Source organism: Heteronotia binoei, chromosome 15 (assembly GCF_032191835.1).
Source record: "Heteronotia binoei isolate CCM8104 ecotype False Entrance Well chromosome 15, APGP_CSIRO_Hbin_v1, whole genome shotgun sequence".
In the NCBI taxonomy this organism is placed as follows: domain Eukaryota; kingdom Metazoa; phylum Chordata; class Lepidosauria; order Squamata; family Gekkonidae; genus Heteronotia; species Heteronotia binoei.
In genome coordinates, this window is record NC_083237.1 from 1,255,476 (window position 1) to 1,279,654 (window position 24,179).

At 56.2% G+C, this 24,179-nt stretch overlaps 1 protein-coding gene across 2 annotated transcripts; it reads left to right on the forward strand.

The window, feature by feature from the left end:
• The first annotated feature begins 8,019 nt into the window (after positions 1-8,019).
• ACTL6B (actin like 6B) lies at positions 8,020-21,517 on the forward strand. Of its 2 annotated transcripts, XM_060255736.1 has the most exons (14): positions 8,020-8,087; positions 10,569-10,645; positions 10,798-10,963; positions 12,006-12,106; positions 12,196-12,293; positions 12,451-12,545; positions 14,457-14,563; positions 15,294-15,383; positions 15,702-15,763; positions 16,363-16,477; positions 16,586-16,666; positions 17,948-18,043; positions 20,624-20,710; positions 20,943-21,517. In XM_060255736.1, the coding sequence occupies exons 1-14, from the start codon at positions 8,063-8,065 to the stop codon at positions 21,021-21,023; spliced, it is 1,281 nt and encodes a 426-aa protein (XP_060111719.1). In that variant the 5' UTR covers positions 8,020-8,062; the 3' UTR covers positions 21,024-21,517. The 2 variants fall into 2 exon arrangements, with proteins under 2 accessions (XP_060111719.1, XP_060111721.1); XM_060255738.1 differs by lacking the exon at positions 20,624-20,710.
• Positions 21,518-24,179: the final 2,662 nt, after the last annotated feature.

A 24,179-nucleotide genomic window follows, 5' to 3' on the forward strand; every position in this document is an offset into this window, starting at 1 on the left:
AAGGACAGGCCCACAACCTCACCCAGCACCTCCTGAAAAGGTGGGCCTCAGAGCCAAGATAAGGCCATGCAAACCCCACTTCCTCACTATGGGGAACAACCCAGGAGCCCTAGACTTCTCCCCCCCCCGCCAGCTGTTGACAACAAAGGCAACGTCTCTTTCATCTGGCTGGAAAGCCATGAAGAGGTGAGCCGGAGAGGCTCCAGCCCCTCTCTGAGCAGAAAGAACCCCGCTAAGGCTGGCCCCAGGAAGCCAAAGAGGAGCCAGGAGGCCCCGGCTCAATGGAACCTCCCCAGCCAGCAGCAGTGTACCTCTGCCCCCCGGCTACAGGGACGCGCATCAGCCCCCGCAGGCTTCCTGGGAGCAGGATCCAGAGCAGGGGGTGAGGCCACCTCGGGGGGGAGGGGTCAGGAGGCCCCAGGCCCACCCCCAGAAGTGCTGCGAGGGGCCCGGGAGCGCCTGCGCCTGTGCCCCGGCCGGGAGGGCTGCAAGTGGGGCTGCAGAGGCACAAGGCGCGCAGAAGCGGCTCCTCCCTTGCACCCGGAGCACAGAGGGCGGGGGGGGGGCTTTGGAGGGCGGGGCCTTTGCACCCGGCGGAGTTGGGGGGTTGCTAGGGGCGGGGCAAGGGCAGGCTGTTGCTAGGAGGGGATCCCTGGGGGAGGCGGTTGCTAGGGAGGAAGCGGCTGGGGGGCTTCTTCGGGAGCCGTGCAATGGCCTGCAAGGGCGGGGGATCCTTGGGGGCCTGCGGCGGGCTGCATCCCGGGGGAGGGGGCTTTGCGGACCCCACCTACCTGCTGGCAGCCTCCCGGACAGGGTGGGGGAGGGGGGACTCGTTTCCTCCTCCTCCTCCTCCGCCGGGGCGCTGCTCCAGGGGCGGAAGGATCCGGCTGCCGGGCCTCTTCCTGCTGCTGCTGCGCGGAGGGGGCGGCTGGGACTGCTCTCTCCCCAGCGCGGAGCGATCCCGCCCCGCCCGGCCTCGGTGATGCGGCCCCGCCTCGGACCCGGCCGGCCGCGCCCAGACCCGACGCGGACCGAGCAACTTCGGCACAGGGGGGAGGGAGGGAGAGTCCACGTCGCGCCTCCCGAGGGGGGGGAGCGCTGGGGAAAGGGACAGACCAAACCCTGCAAGGCGGGGGGGGGGGCGCTTCAGCAATAGAGCCCCGCTCTGGAAACCGTCGGGGGGCTTGGATGCTCCCCCCTCCGCACAGAGGGCAGGAGAGCCGGTGGGGGCAGAATGGGCAGGGGGGCGGTGCTCTCCCCATGGAAGGGGCGGGACCAAGATTTGCTCAATAGACGGGGGGGGGCGCTCTGGAAACCGTCGGGGGGCTGGGATGCTCGCCCCCCCCCGCAGAGGGCAGGAGAGCCGGTGGGGGCAGAATGGGCAGGGGGCGGTGCTCTCCCCATGGAAGGGGCGGGACCAAGATTTGCTCAATAGACGGGGGGGGGAGCGCTACAGCAACAGAGCCCCACTCTGGAAACCGTCGGGGGGCTTGGATGCTCCCCCCGCCCCGCACAGAGGGCAGGAGAGCCGGTGGGGGCAGAATGGGCAGGGGGGCGGTGCTCTCCCCATGGAAGGGGCGGGACCAAGATTTGCTCAATAGACGGGGGGGGCGCTCTGGAAACCGTCGGGGGGCTGGGATGCTCGCCCCCCCCGCAGAGGGCAGGAGAGCCGGTGGGGGCAGAATGGGCAGGGGGCGGTGCTCTCCCCATGGAAGGGGCGGGACCAAGATTTGCTCAATAGACGGGGGGGGGGCGCTACAGCAACAGAGCCCCACTCTGGAAACCGTCGGGGGGCTTGGATGCTCCCCCCCCCCCGCACAGAGGGCAGGAGAGCCCGTGGGGGCAGAATGGGCAGGGGGGCGGTGCTCTCCCCATGGAAGGGGCGGGACCAAGATTTGCTCAATAGACGGGGGGGGGGCGCTACAGCAACAGAGCCCCACTCTGGAAACCGTCGGGGGGCTCAATAGACGGGGGGGGCGCTCTGGAAACCGTCGGGGGGCTGGGATGCTCGCCCCCCCCCCCCCGCAGAGGGCAGGAGAGCCGGTGGGGGCAGAATGGGCAGGGGGCGGTGCTCTCCCCATGGAAGGGGCGGGACCAAGATTTGCTCAATAGACCGGGGGGGGCGCTCTGGAAACCATCGGGGGGCTGGGATGCTCCCCCCGAGGGCAGGAGAGCCCGTGGGGGCAGAATGGGGCAGGGGGGCGGTGCTCTCCCCATGGAAGAGGGGGGACCAAGATTTGCTCAATAGACGGGGGGGGGGCGCTCTGGAAACCGTCGGGGGGCTGGGATGCTCGCCCCCCCCCCGCAGAGGGCAGGAGAGCCGGTGGGGGCAGAATGGGCAGGGGGGCGGCGCTCTCCCCCTGGAAGGGGCGGGACCCAGATTTGCTCAATGGACGGGGTGGGGGGGTGGGGCTGGCAGGCGGAAGAGGCGCGGGGTGAAATTGCCACATTGGCGGTTGCGCCGAGGCCCGGCTGGCGAGAGGGAGGGGGGTCTGCCTCCTCCTTCACCGCCCCCGGGAGGCCTGTCCCCAGGTGCGCCTTTTGCGCTCTGAGGCCGCGTGGCCGGCAGGTGGGAGGCGCACAGGTGCAGCTGGGCTGAGCCCGGCGGGGGCAGAGGCTGGACGGGGCCTCTTGCTCCCCACCGGCTCCTCCCGGGAAGGCGGGGGAATTAGGCCGGGGGAGGCGGGAGGGAGCTTTCCTCCCCGCCCGCGGCCCTTGCTGGCGACCGGGCCCAGGAAGCCTCCCTCCAACAAGTGCCCGGTGGCCTTGCGGGCCCAAGGGACCCCCCCCTTCCGAGGCAGTCCGCCTGTGCCTGCATCCCGCGGGGGGAGGGACAGTGGCTCAGTGGCAGAGCATCTGCTTGGGGAGCAGAAGGTCCCAGGTTCAATCCCCGGCATCTCCAACTAAAAAGGGTCCAGGCAAGTGGGTGTGAAAAACCTCAGCTTGAGACCCTGGAGAGCCACTGCTGGTCAGGGGAGGGACGGTGGCTCAGTGGCAGAGCATCTGCTTGGGAAGCAGAAGGTCCCAGGTTCAATCCCTGGCATCTCTAACTAAAAAGGGTCCAGGCAAGTAGGCGTGAAAAACCTCAGCTTGAGACCCTGGAGAGCCGCTGCCAGTCTGAGAAGGCAATACTGACTTTGATGGACCAAAGCTCTGATTCAGTATAAGGCAGCTTCATATGTTCCCGTCGGCTCTCTTCAGTGCTGTTTTGGGTCAAGCCTTTGAGGGGTCCAGAGGCTACGTTTCCCTCCCCGGCTGCATGACTGAATATACAATGTGTGTGTGTGGGGGGGGGGAAGGCGATGAATCTGAAAATAAAGATGAACAGGCTGCCTATCGCCCCCCCCCCCCACTATTATTTTTCTTTGTGTTTTATTATCTGCCTGCTAAACAAGTGGGTTAGAACCGGGCCTCACTGGTTTCACTGGAAGCATCTCCCAGCTACCAGGTGCTCACCTGGAGCCCAGTTGCCTAGCAACCATGGGGCTTAGTGGTCCAGCAGAAGCCTGTCCCTTGCACTTGACATCCCTTGAGAAGACACAACGGCCTCAGAGCCCTCCTGCTCTCTAGGAAAGGAAGACAAAAGCTTCTCTGTAGCCGTCCAATTTTAGTATCTGTGCAGCCAAAGCAAGGCCCAGATGGATGAGGGGAAAGGTGTCCCGAAACTCTCCCCAATGCCAGGGTTGCCATCCTCCAGAGAGAAAACTCACTGAAAATGTCAAGACAGTGTGCGATTGCAATAAAAAAGGCCAACGCCATGCTGGGAAGTATTAGGAAGGGAATTGAAAACAAATCAGCCGGTATCATGATGCCCCTGTATAAATCGATGGTGCTGTCTCATTTGGAGTACTGTGTACAATTCTGGTCACCACATCTCAGAAAGGATATTATGGAAAAAGTGCAGAAAATGGCAACTAGAATGATTAAAGGGTTGGAACACTTTTCCTTTGAAGAAACGTTACAACGCTTGGGGCTCTTTAGCTTGGAGAACGTCGACTGCGGGTGACATGAGAGAGGTTTACAAGATCATGCATGGGATAGAGAAGGCAGAGAAAGAAGTACTTTCTCCCTTTCTCACAATACAAGAACTCGTGGGCATTTGATGAAATTGCTGAGCAGTCGGGTTAGAACTGATAAAAGGAAGTCACCCAAAGGGTGATTAACATGTGGAATTCACTGCCACAGGAGGTGGTGGCGACTACAAGCATAGACAGCTTCAAGAGGGGAATGGATAAGCATATGGAGCAGAGGTCCATCAGTGGCTATTAGCCACAGGTTATTGTTGGAACTCTCTGTCTGGGGCAGTGATGCTCTGCATTCTTGTGCTTGGGGGGGGGGGCACAGTGGAAGGGCTTCTGGCACTTGGTTTTCTTGGCCACTGTGTGACACATTGTTGGACTGGATGGGCCAATGCTCTGATCCAACATAGCTTCTCTTACCTGGAGAGCTCTCAGAATTACGACTGATTGACAGACTGCAGAGACCAGATCCTGGGGTTGCCAACCCCCTGGTGAGATCTCTGGGAGGTACAGCTGATCTCCAGGTGACAAAGATCAGACTAGAGATTCCCACATTCCAGGGGTGGGTTCCTCTGGAGGAACAGGCTCCTCCCCTCCCCAGGTTTCACCCCCAAATCTCCAGGAATCTCCCCAGGAAGAGTTGGCAAACCCTGCTTCCCCCAGACATGCACAATCCCAGCTTAAATTTACTGGAATGCAGTCAGGCGCGCCCCTGAGAAGACTGCAGCTGTGGCTTTCAGGGGCCCCCCACCTAATGCCTTAGCCTAACCATCTACAGCAAAATGTTCAAACGGAGGTCAGGCCTTACGAAACGCATCCGGGCAGCCGCAAGCCACATCTAGGAAGTAGGAGGGGTTGTTTTTTAAAACTAGAAGAACCGACAAAAAGGGGGAAGATCTGGGCCAAAAGACCATTTTGCCTTGCTCCAGAAAGGAATTGGGGGAAAGCGGCTTCCTAAAATACGCTGTCTTGGAATTATTATTATTTTTAATTGAGAAGTAATAGTGAGAAGCCCACTGTGGGGGTGGGGTGCTTGGCAGGCAGAGCCAGTATGCTGAAGAGAGCCAGTTTGGCGTAGTGGTGAAGTGTGCGGACTCTTGTCTGGGAGAACCGGATTTGATTCCCCACTCCTCCACTTGCAGCTGCTGGAATGGCCTTGGGTCAGCCAGAGCTCTCTTATTTGGGAGAACTGGGTTTCATTTCCCACTCCTCCACTTGCACCTGCTGGAATGGCCTTGGGTCAGCCAGAGCTCTCTTATTTGGGAGAACTGGGTTTCATTTCCCACTCCTCCACTTGCAGCTGCTGGAATGGCCTTGGGTCAGCCATAGCTCTCTTATCTGGGAGAACCGGGTTTGATTCCCCACTTCTCCACTTGCACCTGCTGGAATGGCCTTGGGTCAGCCATAGCTCTCTTATCTGGGAGAACCGGGTTTGATTCCCCACTCCTCCACTTGCACCTGCTGGAATGGCCTTGGGTCAGCCAGAGCTCTCTTATTTGGGAGAACTGGTTTCATTTCCCACTCCTCCACTTGCACCTGCTGGAATGGCCTTGGGTCAGCCAGAGCTCTCTTATTTGGGAGAACTGGGTTTCATTTCCCACTCCTCCACTTGCAGCTGCTGGAATGGCCTTGGGTCAGCCATAGCTCTCTTATCTGGGAGAACCGGGTTTGATTCCCCACTTCTCCACTTGCACCTGCTGGAATGGCCTTGGGTCAGCTAGAGCTCTCTTATTTGGGAGAACTGGGTTTCATTTCCCACTCCTCCACTTGCAGCTGCTGGAATGGCCTTGGGTCAGCTAGAGCTCTCTTATTTGGGAGAACTGGGTTTCATTTCCCACTCCTCCACTTGCAGCTGCTGGAATGGCCTTGGGGTCAGCCAGAGCTCTCTTATCCGGGAGAACCAGATTTGATTCCCCCTTCCTCCACTTGCATTTGCTGGAATGGCCTTGGGTCAGCCATAGTGGTTAAGTGAGCGACTCTTATCTGGGAGAACCGGGTTTGATTCCCCACTCCTCCACTTGCACCTGCTGAAATGGCCTTGGGTCAGCCAGAGCTCTCTTATCTGGGAGAACCGGGTTTGATTCCCCACTCCTCCACTTGCAGCTGCTGGGAATGGCCTTGGGTCAGCCAGAGCTCTCTTGTCTGGGAGAACCGGGTAGGATTCCCCACTCCTCCACCTGCATCTGCTGGAATGGCCTTGGGTCAGCCAGAGCTCTCTTATCTGGGAGAACCAGGTTTGATTCCCCACTCCGCCACTTGCACCTGCTGGAATGGCCTTGGGTCAGCCAGAGCTCTCTTGTCTGGGAGAACTGGGTTTGATTCCCCACTCCTCCACTTGCAGCTTCTAGAATGGCCTTGGGTCAGCCAGAGCTCTCTTGTCTAGGAGAACCAGATTTGATTCCCCACTTCTCCACTTGCAGCTGCTGGAATGGCCTTGGGTCAGCCAGAGCTCTCATGTCTGGGAGAACTGGATTTGATTCCCCACTCCTCCACTTGCAGCTTCTAGAATGGCCTTGGGTCAGCCAGAGCTCTCTTGTCTGGGAGAACCGGATTTGATTCCCCACTTCTCCACTTGCAGCTGCTGGAATGGCCTTGGGTCAGCCAGAGCTCTCTTGTCTGGGAGAACCGGGTTTGATTCCCCACTCCTCCACTTGCAGCTTCTAGAATGGCCTTGGGTCAGCCAGAGCTCTCTTGTCTGGGAGAACCAGATTTGATTCCCCACTTCTCCACTTGCAGCTGCTGGAATGGCCTTGGGTCAGCCAGAGCTCTCTTGTCTGGGAGAACCGGGTAGGATTCCCCACTCCTCCACCTGCATCTGCTGGAATGGCCTTGGGTCAGCCAGAGCTCTCTTATCTGGGAGAACCAGGTTTGATTCCCCACTCCGCCACTTGCACCTGCTGGAATGGCCTTGGGTCAGCCAGAGCTCTCTTGTCTGGGAGAACTGGGTTTGATTCCCCACTCCTCCACTTGCAGCTTCTAGAATGGCCTTGGGTCAGCCAGAGCTCTCTTGTCTGGGAGAACCGGATTTGATTCCCCACTTCTCCACTTGCAGCTGCTGGAATGGCCTTGGGTCAGCCAGAGCTCTCTTGTCTGGGAGGACTGGATTTGATTCCCCCCTCCTCCACTTGCAGCTGCTGGAATGGCCTTGGGTCAGCCAGAGCTCTCTTATCTGGGAGAACCAGGTTTGATTCCCCACTCCTCCACTTGCAGCTGCTGGGATGGCCTTGGGTCAGCCAGAGCTCTCTTATCTGGGAGAACCGGGTTTGATTCCCCACTCCCCCACTTGCACCTGCTGGAATGGCCTTGGGTCAGCCAGAGCTCTCTTATCTGGGAGAACCGGGTTTGATTCCCCCCTCCTCCACTTGCACCTGCTGGAATGGCCTTGGGTCAGCCATAGCTCTGGCAGAAGTTGTCCTTGAAAGGGCAGCTACTGTAAGAGCTCTCTCAGCCCCACCTACCTCACAGTGTGTCTGTTGTGTGGGGGGGAGGGAAAGGCGATTGTGACTGCTCAGAGATTCAGAGTGGAGGGCAGGATATAAATCCAACATCTTTTTTTTTTAAGGTTGCTTTACACCTTTGGGGCCTGAAGGTTCGCCAAACAGGCCTTGGGCCTGATTTCTTGCAGTCTGACCTTCCCTCTTCACTCCCCTCACCACCTTCCACTTAGGGGACGGAAAACAGCCACATCCTTGGACAACATATTTGGGGGCAGGTATTTTAAAACCGATTTGCTTTGCAGAGGGGGAGTCGTGCCCCCTCCAGCCCCACAGTCTTGGCTCCTTTAAGAATTCAGCTGCATTCTCATTGTCTCCAAAGGCTGCCAATCAGGGACTGTGCTGGGGATGGGGGTGCAGAGCCCTGATTGGCTATGACGCATGGCTCCCCCCCATTCCACCTTTATCTCACTCGCCTTCTGCAACCCCCCCTCCCCCGGCTGCTGTCCACTGGTCCTGGTGCTGAATCCACCCAGCCCTGCCCCTTGCAAGACGGGGATACCCTCAAGAGCATTGCCGGGGGGCTGGAGCTGCCACGGAGAAGCCGGGATGAGCGGAGGGGTCTACGGTGGAGGTAGAGCTTGTGTTGGCATGTGCTTTGCCTTGCTGTCGTGGGGGAAACAGCTGGGTTTCCAGCTAGGCCCTCCTGGGGTGTCTGTCGGCAGTCTCTTCTGCCGCTCGCATGCCATAGCACTTGGGGGATTCTGTCGCCAGGGCAGTGCAGAGCAAGCGAAATGGGCCTCTCACCCCGGCAGCTGCTGCATTCCAGCACCGAGGGCGCAACATGCTCTCTGCAAGGGAAGCTCCTGATGGATTGTGCCCTGGGACTGGGGAGAGGGGCGGATTGGGATTTTAAAATGTCTTTGTGCTGTGCCTGCCTCAGGTCAGCTTGGCCAAGAATGCAGTTTGGAGATGCGCGTTCTGTAGTTTAAAGGTTAAATTCTCTGTCTTCAGACAGCTGCATATGACTGCTTTTTAGAAATGCAGTAAGAGATTCACCCTTATTTTCTGATCATGAAAACAGCAATAGATTTGTTTAGCCGTCCAGGTGTTCCAGAGATCCGCTTCGTTGTTTGGCATCATCATAGAGAATTGTGCACAGTGAGGTTGGGGGCTGGTTCAAGTAGTGTCCTGATCTAGAGAAAGCGCTAGTGTGGGGTTCAGATAATCCATGAACAGGCCCTTGGTCTCTCCGAGTCAGTCTTGTCTGCTCAGAGTGGCAGGTGCTCTCTCTCCAGGGTCTCAGGCAGGGAAAGGTCTTTCCCATCAGCTCCAGCCTGGTCCTTTCAATTGGAGACGCTGCCAGGGAATTGAACCTGGGACCTTCTGGAAGCCAAGCAGAGGCTCTGTCCTTGAGTCATCAGGTTTATGGGGCTAGTTTATACTAAGAGCCTGTTTGGTGTAGTGGTTAAATGTGTGGACTTTTATCGGGGAGAACCGGGTTTGTTTCCCCACTCCTCCACTTGCACTTGCTGGAATGGCCTTGGGTCAGCCAGAGCTCTTGTAGGAGTTGTCCTTGAAAGGGCAGCTGCTGTGAGAGCCCTCTCAGCCCCACCCACCTCGCAGGGTATCTGTTATGGGGGGAGGAGATATAGGGGATTGTGAGCCACTCTGAGTCTGTGATTCAGGGGGAAGGGCAGAGTATAAATCTGCAATTCTTCTTCTTCTAATACATTAATTAACTTTATACTAAAGCAGATTCTTGATCCATCAAAGACAGATCTACTCGGACTGGTGGGGGCTGCCCAGGGTCTCAGGCAGAGAGAGCTCTTTCCCAGCATCTACTGCCAGATCAGGGGTGTCAAACTCATTTGTTATGAGGGCCGGATCTGACCTAAATGAGACTTTGTCAGGCCCGGCCAGGCCAGGTGTGTACCTATTTAAGATTAGGTAGCAGAGATATAAACTTTATAAAGGACACAGACAAACACGACTAAAGTTTGTTTGTTTGTTTTAAAAAAACTTAAAACATGCTTAAAACATTAGCACTTGTTGGTTTTAAAATTGCTTTCTTTGTATTTCTCCCCTGGGGTCCAGGGAACTGGGCAAAGGAAGCTCTGGCTCTGGAGAGCCAGTTTGGTGTAGTGGTTAAGTGTGCGGACTCTTATCTGGGAGAACCAGGTTTAATTCCCCACTCCTCCACTTGCACCTGCTAGCCTGGCCTTGGGTCAGCCATAGCTCTGGCAGAGGTTGTCCTTGAAAGGGCAGCTGCTGTGAGAGCCCTCTCAGCCCCACCCACCTCACTGGGTGTCTGTTGTGGGGGAGGAAGGGAAAGGAGATTGTGAGCCGCTCTGAGACTCTTCGAAGTGCAGGGCGGGATATAAATCCAATATCTTCATCTACCTCACAGGGTGTCTGTTGTGGGGGAGGAAGGGAAAGGAGATTGTGAGCCGCTCTGAGACTCTTCGAAGTGCAGGGCGGGATATAAATCCAATATCTTCATCTACCTCACAGGGTGTCTGTCGTGGGGGAGGAAGGGAAAGGAGATTGTGAGCCGCTCTGAGACTCTTCGGAGTGGAGGGCGGGATATAAATCCAATATCATCTTCTTCTTCCCTCCCTCCCTCCCTGGAGGAGCCTCAACCAATGGAGAAAATCGAGGTTTTACTCTGGTATTCCTGTGCAATTGAGCAAGCCTGGCACAGCAAGTTGAGATGCAGAAGGAAGCAAGAGAGAGGGAGAAAGAAGCAGATGACAGCCAGCTGCTCGGGGGCCTGATAGGAGCCCTTTGGGAGCCTGATTCGGCCTTCAGACCACATGTTTGACACCCCCGAACTAGATCCTTTAGCCAGAAATACCAGGGATTGCACCTGGGTCTTTCTGTGTGCAAAGCAGAGGCTCTATTGCTGAGCCACAGCCTCCCACCCCCACCATCTTGGTGACTCTGCAGCCCTGCAGTCTTGTGTGTGCTTGTATGGACAGCTGCTTTCTCCCCTCAGCCATCTGCATTTCAGCACTGGGTCCTTAGCTGGTGAGCTCTGTTTTGAAGTGACGCTTCCCGCCTTCTGTCCGAAAAGTTAGTTCCAGCACGCTTACAGTCTCTGGTTCTTTCTCAGATGAGGTTGGGGCACTGGTTTTTGACATTGGCTCCTTCTCTGTACGGGCTGGCTATGCTGGAGAAGACTGCCCTAAGGTATGAAGCCTTTCCGGGGGCCCCCAAATCCTTTCTTGTGTGCACACCTGGTTTCTTATAGAGCCTCACCTCTAGGGGTGCCCGAGCTCTCGCTGCTTCGGGGGGCTGTTCCCAGTACCCCCCTCTCCACAGAGCGGCTGGTCTCTTTGCAGGCAGATTTCCCCACGACGGTGGGTTTTCTGTCCCATGACGAGTCGGCTATGGAGCTGGATGGAGACAAGGAGAAGAAGGCTGGGAAAGTCTATTACATCGACACCAATTCCCTGCATGTGCCGCGGGAGAACATGGAGGTCGTCTCGCCGCTCAAGAATGGGATGAGTACGGAGCACGAGGGGATGCTGGACTTGTTCTGATGGGCACCCTCCACCCCGGCCTTGCTTCTCGGCTTATAGCAGCCGCTGGGCACCTTTGCCTGCTCCCAGCTCAGAGCTGGTGCAATGGAGAAAGGTTCCTGGATTCCGGAGTCTTGCGACCTTGGACAGTGTCTCCAGTGAATCCCCAGTCATCTTGGGTTGGGAGCCGTGAGGGTTAAACAGATCCCAACCAGGATTAGCTTTGTAAGAGGCAGGTCCTCTGCCAGTTTGGTGTGGTGGTTAAGGGCACAGACTCTTATCTGGGAGAACCAGGTTTGATTCCCCCCTCCTCCACTTGCAGCTGCTGGAAGGGCCTTGGGTCAGCTATAGCTCTTGTAGGAGTTGTCCTTGAAAGGGCAGCTGCTGTGAGAGCCCTCTCAGCCCCACCCATCTCACAGGGTGTCTGTTGTGGGGGAGGAAGGGAAGGTGATTGTAAGAGAGCCTGTTTAGTGTAGTGGTTAAGTGCAGAGACTTTTATCTGGGAGAACTGGGTTTGATTCCCCACTCCTCCACTTGCACCTGCTGGAATGGCCTTGGGCCAGCCATAGCTCTTGTAGGAGTTGTCCTTGAAAGGGCAGCTGCTCTGAGAGCTCTCTCAGCCCCACCCACCTCACAGGGTGTCTGTTGTGGGAGGAGAAGATATAGGAGATCGTGAGCCGCTCTGAGTCTCTGATTCAGGGAGGAGGGCGGGGTAGAAATCTGCAGTGCTTCTTCTCCTCCTCTAAACACGAGCCCAGACCCTCAGCCCTTCCTTCCGCCCTTCCATCCTTCCGCCCGCAGGCAGACCTCGGCATCCGTGTCCACAAGCAGCATGTTGGTGACGGGCAGCTCTTGGGTGTGTTGAAGAGCCTGACGTGGTTGTTCATTCTGCTGCCAGGAGATGTTGCTGCAACCCTTTGATGGCAGGACTGTCCTCCCTGCCCAGGGGAGGGGAAGTGTTTCTTTTTTGGGGGGGGTCTGGCTGGTGGCCTCACTGTGCCCTTTTCCTTGTCTGCCCTTCTCCCCAGTTGAAGACTGGGACTGCTTCCAGGCCATCCTGGACCACACCTACAACAAGCATATCAAGTCGGAGCCCAGCCTGCATCCCGTGCTCATGTCTGAGGCCCCGGTAGGTATCCTGCCAGCCCCTCTCCCCTCCCCCTCCCCCTGCCGTGTGCCCGCCTCCCCCTGCACTTCTGCCTTTGCCCCCCCCCCCAGTGGAACACGCGTGCCAAGCGGGAGAAGCTGACAGAACTGATGTTTGAGCATTACGGCATCCCGGCCTTCTTCCTCTGCAAGACAGCTGTGCTGACAGCGTATCCTTCGGCCTGGAGGCGGGGAATCGTCCCCCTTTGTGCCCTTCAGTAGGAAGGAGGTGGCTCTTTTGAGGGATGGAGCAGCTACCAAGAGGAGCCAGCCTTCTCCCACCCCCACCTTGTGCTCCTGGCTGAAGCCTTGACTTGGGACCTTCAGGTTTGCCAACGGGCGCAGCACCGGCCTCGTCTTGGACAGCGGGGCGACCCACACCACGGCCATCCCTGTGCACGATGGCTACATCCTCCAGCAAGGTTGGGGGGGGGCCTGCGGGGGCGAGGAGGGGGGCAGAGGAAGTTTCTGTTTGGGAGGGGCAGGCCTGAGAGGAAAGCAATGGTAGCCATGTTAGCACTTTGGGTCCAGAACTGGGAGATAAACAGGCTAGAAATAAATGAACATAGGAAGCTGCCTTCTACTGAATCAGTCCCTCCTTGGTCCATGAAAGTCAGTTTTGTCTACTCTGACTGGTGGCGGCTCTCCAGGGTCTCAAGCTGAGATTTTTCACGCCTACTTGCCTGGACCCTTTTTTGGAGATGCCAGTGGGGATTGAACCTGGGACCTTCTGCTTACCAGGCAGATGCTCTACCCACTGAGCCACTGTCCCTCCCCTAATATGAACCTATGAAGCTGCCTTCTACTGAATCAGACCCCCCCACCCCCGGGGCCAACAAAGTCAGTCTTGTCTGCTCAGACTGGCAGCGGCTCTCCAGGGTCTCCAGCTGAGATTTTTCACGCCTACTTGCCTGGACCCTTTTTTTAGTGGAGATGCCAGTGGGGATTGAACCTGGGACCTTCTGCTTACCAAGCAGATGCTCTACCACTGAGCCACCGTTCCTCCCCTAATATGAACATATGACGCTGCCTTCTACTGAATCAGTCCCTCCTTGGTCCATCAAAGTCAGCTTGTCTCCTCAGACTGGCAGAAGCTCTCCAGGGTCTCAAGCTGAGGTTTTTCACACCTATTTGCCTGGACCCTTTTTAGTTGGAGATGCCAGGGATTGAACCTGGGACCTTCTGCTTCCCAAGCAGATGCTCTACCTTTGAGCCACTGTCCCTCCCTTAAAACCAGGTTCAAATGAACATATAAGAACCTATGAAGCTGCCTTCCACTGAATCAGACCCTCCTCAGTCCATCAAAGTCAGTCTTGTCTACTCACACTGGCAGCGGCTCTCCAGGGTCTCAAGCTGATGTTTTTCACGCCTCTTTGCCTGGACCCTTTTGAGTTGGAGATGCCGGGGATTGAACCTGGGACCTTCTGCTTACCAAGCAGATGCTCTACCTTTGAGCCACTGTCCCTCCCTTAAAACAAGGTTCAAATGAACATATATGAACCTATGAAGCTGCCTTCCACTGAATCAGACCCTCCATGGTCCATCAAAGTCAGTCTTGTCTCCTCAGACTGGCAGCGGCTCTCCAGGGTCTCCAGCTGAGGTTTTTCATGCCTCTTTGCCTGGACCCTTTTGAGTTGGAGATGCCGGGGATTGAACCTGGGACCTTCTGCTTACCAAGCAGATGCTCTACCACTGAGCCACCATCCCTCCCCAGATGTTAAAAGCCCTGAGTAAATGGCTTGGCCTTCTTTGTTGAAAACAAGGTCCATATTTTGCATGATTGCCTTTCATTTCCCCCCATCGCAGGGGTTAGCAACAAGGGATCGCTCTCTGTGCTTCCCACGATTACAGTCGTACAGGACCTGCATTTTGTGCTTCCAGGATTTCATAGCTCCAGGACTCTGCTTTTGGGGCAGTTGTTTTTAAAAGAATCTCTTGCGTAAAATGCCTGCCCAGCAAGCCTCCTGTTGTCGCCCCCGGAGGCGAAATCATGTCCATGGAAGCCGATGCTGGAAGAAGACGTTGTTCAGCTTCCAGGTGCCACAAGGCTCCTGTTCATTTTTGCTTCAAGAGACCGACCCCTTGAGAACAAGTGAGCCAGGGTGGAATGCAGACTTGCCGTTTCACCATTCCCCTCCTCCACAGACACACACATACTCAGTGCATCACTGGATGCATTCAGCAGCTTTAGCAGAATCGAATGTCTCAGAGCAAAGGATTTGGCTGCCAGAACCGAGGACTTGGGGCTGGGGGGGGGGGGTGTACGTGCCTCTGTGGGTGAGGAGATGGGAGCGGGGAAGACTCTCAGCTCTTTGCTTCTGTGTGGCTTTCAGGAATCGTGAAATCCCCCCTGGCTGGTGACTTTATCTCCATGCAGTGTCGAGAACTTTTCCAAGAGATGAACATTGAGATAATTCCACCATATATGATCGCAGCCAAGGTGGTATTGCCCCCTTCCCATTCCACCACTGCCCAGAATAGGGGAGTACCCTTGGCGTGTAGAAAAGCCCAGGGCTGGCATGCCTGCTAGGCAACTTTAGGTGGTCACCTAGGGCATAGCCCTGGGGGGTGCGCTGAACTACCAGGGCCTGCATCTAAACCCCCCGCACTTCCAGCAGAAAAATGCCTGGGGTCATGGGGGCTGGGAAAGGCCTCTTGGCCCAAGTCCTGGAGAGTCATTAGCAGTCGGGGGGGGGAATGGGGTTGCAGAGGGGGGGGGACTGGCGCTCAGGTATGTCTCAAGGGAGGCCCAGAGCCACAAGCATCCGGAGCTGCTGCTATTAATGTCAGGGGGCCAACTTATGAGTTGAAGGGTCACTGAAGGGTCAAGGATTGGGACCCCCCATCGCCTTCTCTAAGTAGGACTATTCAAGCTGTGTACATCAGCAAACACACTCTGGCTTGCTCTTGCACAGAGAATTAGCTGCCTTTCTGGTAGATGAAGACTCCTGGGCCAACAAGAGCAGCTCTCCATTCAGAGATTATCTCCTCACTTCCCTCCCCCCCCCGCCCGCCATTCCTATTAGCTTGTCCAGAGTGGCCTCAGCACTGAAGTGGGGAGGGCCACAAGCTCTGTGTGCCCTGGGCAGGGGAGTGAGGAGGAAAGGCGGGGGGAGGGGGTGCGTGTGTGTGGTGCACGTGCCAACTATCTCCTGCTTTGTCCTCCCCAGGAGCCCGTGCGTGAAGGGGCCCCACCCAACTGGAAGAAGAAAGAGAAGCTGCCGCAAGTTAGCAAGTCTTGGCACAATTACATGTGTAATGTGAGAGAACCTCAGCATTTGGGTCTGCCAGGGGCCGTAGGGCTGCCCCCTCTGAAGATGTGGGGAATGGAGTCTGGGGAGGGCGAAGTTTGGGGAGGGGCCTCAGGGTCCTGTGCCCAAGAACCCACCTGCAGGCTGGCACCCCTACCAGGGGATACGGGCCCAGGGACACACTTTAAAGAGTGGGCTGGGAAGCAGAAAGACTTTGGGGGGTGAGGGGGGGTGGCTTGTGAGGACGCTGGGCTGGCTGTTTTGCGGGGGGGAGGAAGCTCCACAGGCTCTTCTGACAGCCCCCCTCCTCTCCCTGCCCACATACAGGAAGTCATTCAAGATTTTCAAGCTTCTGTACTGCAAGTCTCTGATTCTCCCTATGATGAACAGTGAGTCGTGGGAGTGGGGGGCAGGGGGGCTGCACTAGGGATGGAATGGAAGCCCCCCCAGTTGTGAGTTGAGGCAGCTCCCTCATGGGGCATTGGGTGGGAGGAGGAGATGTTGGATGGCAGAGCTGGCGGTGGAGGGGTCTGATCCCCCGCCCCCAGAAGGTCTCCTGGGCAAACTCTAGCGCCACATTCAGCAACTAAGTGGGTGAGAGGCAGAACTAATCCACAGGGCACCATTCTGCAGGTTCTGGCACCCTGGCTGCTGAGGAAGACATTTGCAAACTATTCAGCCCCCCTCCTGCCCTTTCCGACTTCCGGGTCTTGGAAATGGAGAACTGAGGCTATGAGAGAGGAAGTTGTGGTCGTAGCGCCCCCTCCAGAGCTGGCTCTGGGTGTGTTCAGGTGGGGTAGGCCAGCGAGGGGTGTGAGGCATGGAAGAGCGGGGGGAGGGGGATAAGGAGTAGAAGGAGCAGGGCCCTTCAGCATCAGAATCTCCCCAGAAGTCTCATTTTCTGGGGCAGGAGGTCTGCAGCCCTACCGGCTGGGCATCCAGGCCTCATACCTTCCTCTCCTCTCCTCTCCTTCCTTTTCTGGAGCAGGGTAGCAGCCCAGATGCCCACTGTGCACTACGAAATGCCCAACGGCTATAATACAGACTACGGGGCAGAACGCCTCCGAATCCCAGAAGGGCTGTTTGACCCCTCCAATGTGAAGGTGAGCAGGGCAGAAGGGAGGGGGGGGACTCCTGGGCTTGGCACTCTCATGGGCCGTGGGCCAAAGGCGGGGTGCGTCTTGTGTCTTTGCTTGCGTTCCTGTCTGTAGGGCCTGTCTGGGAACACGATGTTGGGGGTCGGCCACGTGGTCACGACCAGCATCGGGATGTGCGACATCGACATCCGACCTGTGAGTTGCTCCTGTCCTCCTCCCCCAACTCTGCCCCCCCCCTTGGGCCCTCAGATGGCTGCGTCAAGGGGGTGAGTGAAAAGGGAGGGGGGGTCACCAGCACAGAAAAGCTGCGCTCTTTGATAACTAAACAGTAGGCGGAAATTCAACAGGTGGCACATGGGGGCTGCCGCCGCCGCTGAAACCCACCGATAACCAGGCCACAATTAATTTTGCAGCGTTCATCTTAGATCCAGCTGAACAGCTCTGTGCTCCCTGAAAGCTCCCACACTTTATTTAAAACCTTTTTAATGCCACCTTTCCACCCAATTAGCACGGCCCCGTGGTGCAGAGTGGTAAAGCAGCAGTACTGCAGTACTGTGGTCTGAACTCTCTGCTCATGACCTGAGTTCTATCCCAGCGAAAGCTGGTTCAGGTAGCCGGCCCAAGGTTGATTCAGCCTTCCATCCTTCCGAGGTCGGTAAAAGGAGTACCCAGCTTGCTTGGGGGAAACCGTAGAGGACCGGAGAAGGCAAGGGCAAAGCACCCTGTAAAAAAGTCTGCCCTGAAAACACTGTGAAAGCAACGTCACCCCAGAGTCGGAAACGACTGGTGCTTGCACAGGGGACCTTTCCTTTTTTCCTTTCACTTGGAGTGCAGCCCCATGGCGCAGAGTGGTAAAGCAGCAGAACTGCAGTACTGTGATCTGAACTCTCTGCTCATGACCTGAGTTCTATCCCAGTGAAAGCTGGATTCAGGTAGCCAGCCCAAGGTTGACTCAGCCTTCCATCCTTCCAAGGTAGGTAAAATGAGTCCCCAGCTTGCTGGGGGGGGGGGGGAAGTGTAAAAGACTGGGGAAGGCAATGGCAAACCACCCCGTAAAAAGTCTGCCGTGAAAACGTTGTGAAAGCAACGTCACCCCAGAGTCGGAAACGACTGGTGCTTGCACAGGGGACCTTTCCTTTTCCTTCCACCCAATTTGGATCCCCAAGCATTTCAAATTATAAAATAAATGATTAAAACATACCTAAACATACAGCACCAAAACAATGGAGGAAGTCCAATAACAGGTCATAACAATAGCACTTTCACGCCATTTTTTTTTTAATTTAGTCTTTGGAAAGGGGAAATTTGACTTCCCTAATGTATGCAGCGACACATGCCAGGGGGCAGGGAAGAGAGAGAAGGCCTCTGCCAAGAAACGCCTTTTCTTGTTGCAAAGCCAAGTGGCCACAAGGAAAGCCTGCAGGAGTGGGGGGCGGGCGAGTGACCACCAACTCCTCTGATTTCTCTCCTGTGCAGGGACTCTATGGCAGTGTCATCGTCACCGGCGGAACCACTTTGCTGCAAGGTTTTACAGATCGCCTCAACCGAGAACTGTCGCAGAAAACGCCACCAGTGAGTGTGTGAGCGAACTTGGGGCGGGGGTTGGGGGGGGTCTGTAACGCACAGCAGAGAATAAGGGGAATGCCGCCTTTGCTTCAGCCAGGACGCCTTTGAAATGTAGGACGGAGGCTTTCGGATCGCAGAGAACCCTTCTTCAGGCTGGATCGTACAAGAGCGAGAGGATTGGCACGGCCACCCCAAACTTGCCTTTCTGACCGCAAGGTGGCGGGAGGCTGGGGAAAGCACCCAGGTGTGGGCCTTCTAAAATAACACCTGCGGCTGAAGCAGGTGCCAGGTTAGGTTCTGCACCGCTTAGTTTTGTTTAGTTGATGTATATCCCACCTTCCCTGCCGAAGCGTGTTCAGGGCGGCCCGCAGATATGATAGAATAACAAAAAAAAATCGTGGTCGTGGAATAATATTGTCTTGCAGGCCTTGCACAGCGGGGCCAGCTCCCGCAAGGCTCTGACCTCCTCAGGCCGTTGGCTCCACCAGTGAGGGGCGGCGACCGAGAAGGCTCTTGCTCTAGTTGTTTTCAGTCTTGTCTTCCTCGGCCCGGGGATCGAGAATAGGTTTTGTGCTCCTGCTCTAAGTACCCTCTGGGGAACATGTGAGGAGAGATGGTCCCTAAGGCAGGCAGGTCCTCGGCCAGGTAGGGCTTTAAAAAGACAGGCAGCTCTGCTAGGCAGGCTGTCCCACCGGAGAGGGGCTGGGGCTCTGCTCAGCGGGCAGGTCCCTGGCCTCTGTGGGAGGTGATGGGACAGACCATCCTCTGCCAGAGACCCTGGAGAGCCACCGTCCGTCTGAGCAGACAAGACTGACCTAGAGGGACGGATGCTCTGATTCGGAACCAGGTAGCTTTGTATGTGTCTGCGCTGGAGATGTGCCAGCCGAAGGCTGTGTCTTTTGGGGTTCATGTTGGAAGGCGGAGAACCAAGTAGGTGAAGTGGGGCTGAGGCCAGAAGCAAACTAGACAGTGTGATGTAGGGCTCAGTGTTGCAGTCTGTCAAAATAAGGTCTCCATCTCTCTCTCTCTCCCCCCCCCCCGCTGTGGAAGGCTCCTACCCCCCTTGCATTTGGCTCCTGCCCTCTTGGTGGCTTCCATTTCTCAGCTTAACTCACTTGTTCCTGCTCAAGCACAGCGAGTGGCTTTAATGCCTGATTTTCCTCTTGGCAGCCATCATGTTTGCCCATTCATTTCCACAATAATAATTTCACAATTGTTCCATTGCAGTCATAAAAATAGATGCCTTTTGGCCTGGAAAGAGAGAGTGCGTACTGAATGCGTCCCCACCACGGCTTCTTTTGCAGCAAGAACTCCTTTGAGAGCCAATTTGGTGTAGTGGTGAAGTGGGCGGACTCTTATCTGGGAGAACCGGGTTTGATTCCCCACTCCTCCACTTGCACCTGCTGGAATGGCCTTGGGTCAGCCAGAGCTCTGGCAGAGGTTGTCCTTGAAAGGGCAGCTGCTGGGAGAGCCCTCTCAGCCCCACCCACCTCACAGGGTGTCTGTTGTGGGGGGAGGAAGATAAAGGAGATGGTGAACGGCTCTGAGACTCTGTCCTTGAAAGGGCAGCTGCTGTGAGAGCTCTCTCACCATCACCCACCTCACAGGGAGTCTGTTGTGGGGGCGGGGAAGGTAAAGGAGATGGTGAGCCGTTCTGAGACTCTTCGGAGTGGAGGGCGGGATATAAATCCAATATCTTCATCTACCTCATAGGGTGTCTGTTGTGGGGGAGGAAGGGAAAGGAGATTGTGAGCCGCTCTGAGACTCTTCGGAGTGGAGGGCGGGATATAAATCCAATATCTCCATCTACCTCACAGGGTGTCTGTTGTGGGGGAGGAAGGGAAAGGAGATTGTGAGCCACTCTGAGACTCTTCGGAGTGGAGGGCGGGATATAAATCCAATATCTTCATCTACCTCACAGGGTGTCTGTTGTGGGGGAGGAAGGGAAAGGAGATTGTGAGCCGCTCTGAGACTCTTCGGAGCGGAGGGAGGGATATAAACCCAGTATCATCATCTTCTTCTTTGCATATTAGGCCACACACCCCTAATGTAGCCAATCCTCCTGGAGCTTACAGTAGGCCCTGTACTAAGAGCCCTGTTATGCTCTTGGAGGACTGGCTACACCGGAGAGGTGTGGCCTAATATGCAAAGGAGTTCCTGCTACAAAAAAAGCCCTGGTGCCCACCCACCCCCTGGTACAAAGGCAGGCTAAAGACCCACCGAGGAGGACTTCTGTGAGCAGGAAGTAATGAATTAAACCAAGACACAGAGGCAGGGAGGAGAGCGATGGGCAGGATGCAACCTGGAGAATCACGGCTTTCAGTGAGATTTTCCTCATGGAGACACAACATGCTGGATTGCCACAACTGTCGTGTAGGCCACTGTTCCTGTGTGTGTGTGTGAGGGCTTTTGTCTTATTTGGGTCCCAGCTGTCTCCAAGTGGGCTGTCTCAAGGAAGCCCTAAGCAGCAGGAAATTATTCTGTTGTGGAAGTGGCTGGCAGCACTCAGCTTGGGGTGGCTCCGTAAACGCTCCAGGACGGGGCTGTAACCTCCGCCACTCTTTCCCCCCACCCTCACCCAACCAGAGCATGCGACTGAAGCTTATCGCCAGCAACAGTACCATGGAAAGGAGGTTCAGCCCGTGGATCGGGGGCTCCATTTTGGCTTCTCTGGTGAGTGAGGGCTCCTGGAGAGGGGAGAGCTAGTGGGTGAGGAAGCGGAAAGAATGAGGTTCTAGATGGGCAGCTCTTTGCTGGGGGGGGGGGCAGAGAGAGCAGCTTCTCAGGGGCTGGTTCAAGCCAGAGCCCTCTTGGCTGCAGGGGAGAGGGAAGGCAGTGGAGCCTAAGGGTCAGAGTGGAGGGGCAGGGGACCCAGGCTTCTCTCTTCTCCTTTTCCCCTGTCCAGGGCACCTTCCAGCAAATGTGGATTTCCAAGCAGGAGTATGAAGAAGGGGGGAAGCAGTGCGTGGAGCGGAAATGCCCCTGAGCAAACACACCAGCCCCCCATCTCTCTCACCCCGGGACCCCTATATGGATGCTGCTGCCCTCCCCCACTTCGCCCTAGGGCAACGGTACCTTGGACTGCCACCCCCTCAAACATGGACCTGGCAATGGCCCCCAAGCGAGGCTCTGACTCCGTGCCCCCCCACCTGCTTCCCAAACGTTTGGGGGTGCTGATCCCTTTCATCCTCCCCCCCTCCCCACATCTCCCTTCCCACTTCCTGCTGGCAGCAGATGGGAAAGTCTACAACGCAGAGCCTTGTGCAAGAGATGGGAGGGGCGGGGCTGAGCTCTGAACAGCAGCCAGGGAAAGGGGGGGCTCTTGCCTGAAGGAGAGGCTTCTCTTCTTCCCTCTCGTCTGCTTATGACCCCCCCCCCATCTGGAGATCTTATCCATCCGCTGTGTGGTGACGTTTCGGTTGCTGAATTTACGGTTTACAGTTTTGGTGTTGGCAAAACAATAAATGTGTTTTTAAAAAATACATATATAGGTTTGTCCCCCCCATGTGCCTGTCCCAGCAGCTATTAAGGGGGGGGCATCTTGGCTCCCAGGTGGCCCCTTTGGTGGGGGGTGGGGGTGGCCCTCACAGTTCCCGATGACAGCCTCCAATGCATTGAGCATCCCTGTTCCCCAGGCAACTCTGGGAAAACCAGGCCTTATAAAGAAGGGCTGAAAGAGGTGGGCATGTTCAGCCTGGAGAGGAGGCGGCTGAGAGGCGATAGGATCACCATAGGAGAGCCAGTTTGGTGTAGTGGTTAAGTGTGTGGACTCTTATCTGGGAAAACCGGGTTTGATTCCCCACTCCTCCACTTGCACCTGCTGGAATGGCCCTGGGTCAGCCATAGCTCTGGCAGAAGTTGTCCTTGAAAGGGCAGCTGCTGTGAGAGCCCTCTCCAGCCCCACCCACCTCACAGGGTGTTTGTTGTGGGGGAGGAAGGGAAAGGAGATTGTGAGCCGCTCTGAGACTCTTCGGAGTGGAGGGCGGGATATAAATCCAATATCTTCTTCTTCATCATCATCTTCAAGGACTTGAAGGGCTGTCCTAGAAAGGATGGGATGGAATTGTTTTCTGTGGCCCCAGAAGGTAGGACCAGAACCAATGGGTTGAAATTAAATCTGAAGAGTTTCCGGCTCAACATTAGGAAGAACTTCCTGATCATTAGAGCGGTTTCTCAGTGGAACAGGCTTCCTCCTCGGGAGGTGGTGGGCTCTCCTTCCTTGGAGGTTTTTAAGCAGAGGCTAGATGGCCATCCGACAGTAACAAGCCACGGACTGGTACTGGTCCACAGCCCAGGGGTTGGGGACCCCTGGACTAGATGACCCTGGAGGTCCTTTCCAACTCTATGGTTCTCAGTATAGTTCCAACATAGGCAGTGGTGCGAGCAAGGGGGTTGTAACAAAATACCCGCTAAGCACACCCCCTTCCCTGAATGACGGTCCTTGGAAGACACTGCAGCCAAGCAAAACGGGTGCAAATCCAGAAAGCGGATGGGGTTTCTGACTCAGCAGCTGAGTCTCCTCTTTTTGTTCCATTAAGTATGGAAGGCTCCGTAGGAAAGTAACAAAGCGCCACCATCTCCTCCCAGGCTGATACATCCCCGGTTCAGCCAGTCCTACAAACCAGGTAGCCAACTGCAGGTTGGGAGTCTGCAGAGGGCAGGGTCCGTAAAAGGTATAACGCCGCGTTTGCCCTCCAAAGCAGCCATTTCCCCCAGAGAACTGTAGTCTGCAGATCAGTTGAAACTCCAGGAACGTTCCAGGCCTTGCCTGGAGGTTAGTAGTAAAGCCTACAGATCTTAGGCAATAACATTGAGAGGGATGAATCAGTAGGTTTGGCTGTGCTCCTCAAGGCAGGTCGGGCTACAGGGCACTGCGGGCAGGGCGTTTCCTGGGGAAGCTGTGATTGGCTACAGCAGCTGGAAGCCAGGCCTACGCCAGTTCCAGCTCCTGCTGCAACGAAGGAGGCCTCTGGGGGACTTTCCTGCTCCCAGCTGTAATCCCCAAAGTTTCCTGGGAGAAACCTCTGGGTAGCCAAGGCTCCAGGTGGCCTCAGCCAGTTCAGTGGGGGAGCTGATCCCTTCAACCCCCCCCCCCCCCCCAGTCTGCTTACAGTTCCTACTCTTTGGTTTGCTCACTCTGCCCTCAAACTAGGGTGGCCAAGTCCAATTCAAGAAATATCTGGGGACTATGGGGGTGGAGCCAGGAGACATTGAGGCGGAGCCAGGAACAAGGGTGTGACAAGCATCACTGAACTCCAAGGGAGTTCTGGCCATCACATTTAAAGGGACGGCACACCTTTTCAATTCCTTCCTTCCATAGGAAATCATGAAGGATAGGGGCACCTTCTTTTGGGCTCATAGAATTGGACCCCCTGGTCCAATCGTCTTGAAACTTGGGGGGTACTTTGGGGAGAGGCACTAGATACTATATTGAAAATTTGGTGCCTCTACCTCAACAAACAGCTCCCCCAGAGCCCCCGAAACCTCCAGATCAATTCCCCATTATACCCTATGAGAATCATCTCCACATAGGGAAAAATGAAGTGCTCGGCAGACATTTCCCTCCCCCCCCCTTTTCTGGGGACTCTGAAGCGAGGGATTGGCCTCTCTACTCACGAGTTGCTGCCAACTTCTTCAAAGTAACACAGACACCCCATCCCAAGAGGAAGCCTTTCAACTGGAGACTGAAACCTCCGGAGGGGGAAAGTCACATGGTGGCTGTGGGGGTGGGGCTTCCCCCCGCTGGCCAGCTGACTGGGGGTGGGAAGGAGCCTGGGAAAGCGGAAGAACCCCCGCTGGGACCAGGGGATTGGCAAGCCTACCTCAAACTAGATTGCTTTTCAATTTTTCTGCCACACAGTTTTATTAAGTTAGATATTTATATGCCACTTCTTTCCCCACCAGCAACTCAGGGTCACTTACAACATCAGTTTCCTTCATTTATTCTCCCCTTTTCTCCTCCAGTGGGGAAGCTGAGATGTTCCTCTCCTCCTCCCTTTCACACTCACATCTGCCCCGGAGAGAGGGAGGAGGCTGGCAGCGACTGGCCAGAGCTCACCCAGCCAGTTTCCCTTGACAGAGTGGGAATTTGAACTCAGGCGTCCCAGATCCCAGCCCAACACTCAAACCACTATACCGCACT

Excerpts from the sequence above, each read along its gene's own strand:
- ACTL6B (XM_060255736.1), top strand. The coding sequence starts at position 8,063 with ATGAGCGGAGGGGTCTACGGTGGAG. Across the intron at positions 15,764-16,362 it reads GATTCTCCCTATGATGAACA|GGTAGCAGCCCAGATGCCCA; the intron begins GTGAGTCGTGGG and ends TTTCTGGAGCAG. Across the intron at positions 18,044-20,623 it reads TGTCGCAGAAAACGCCACCA|AGCATGCGACTGAAGCTTAT; the intron begins GTGAGTGTGTGA and ends TCACCCAACCAG.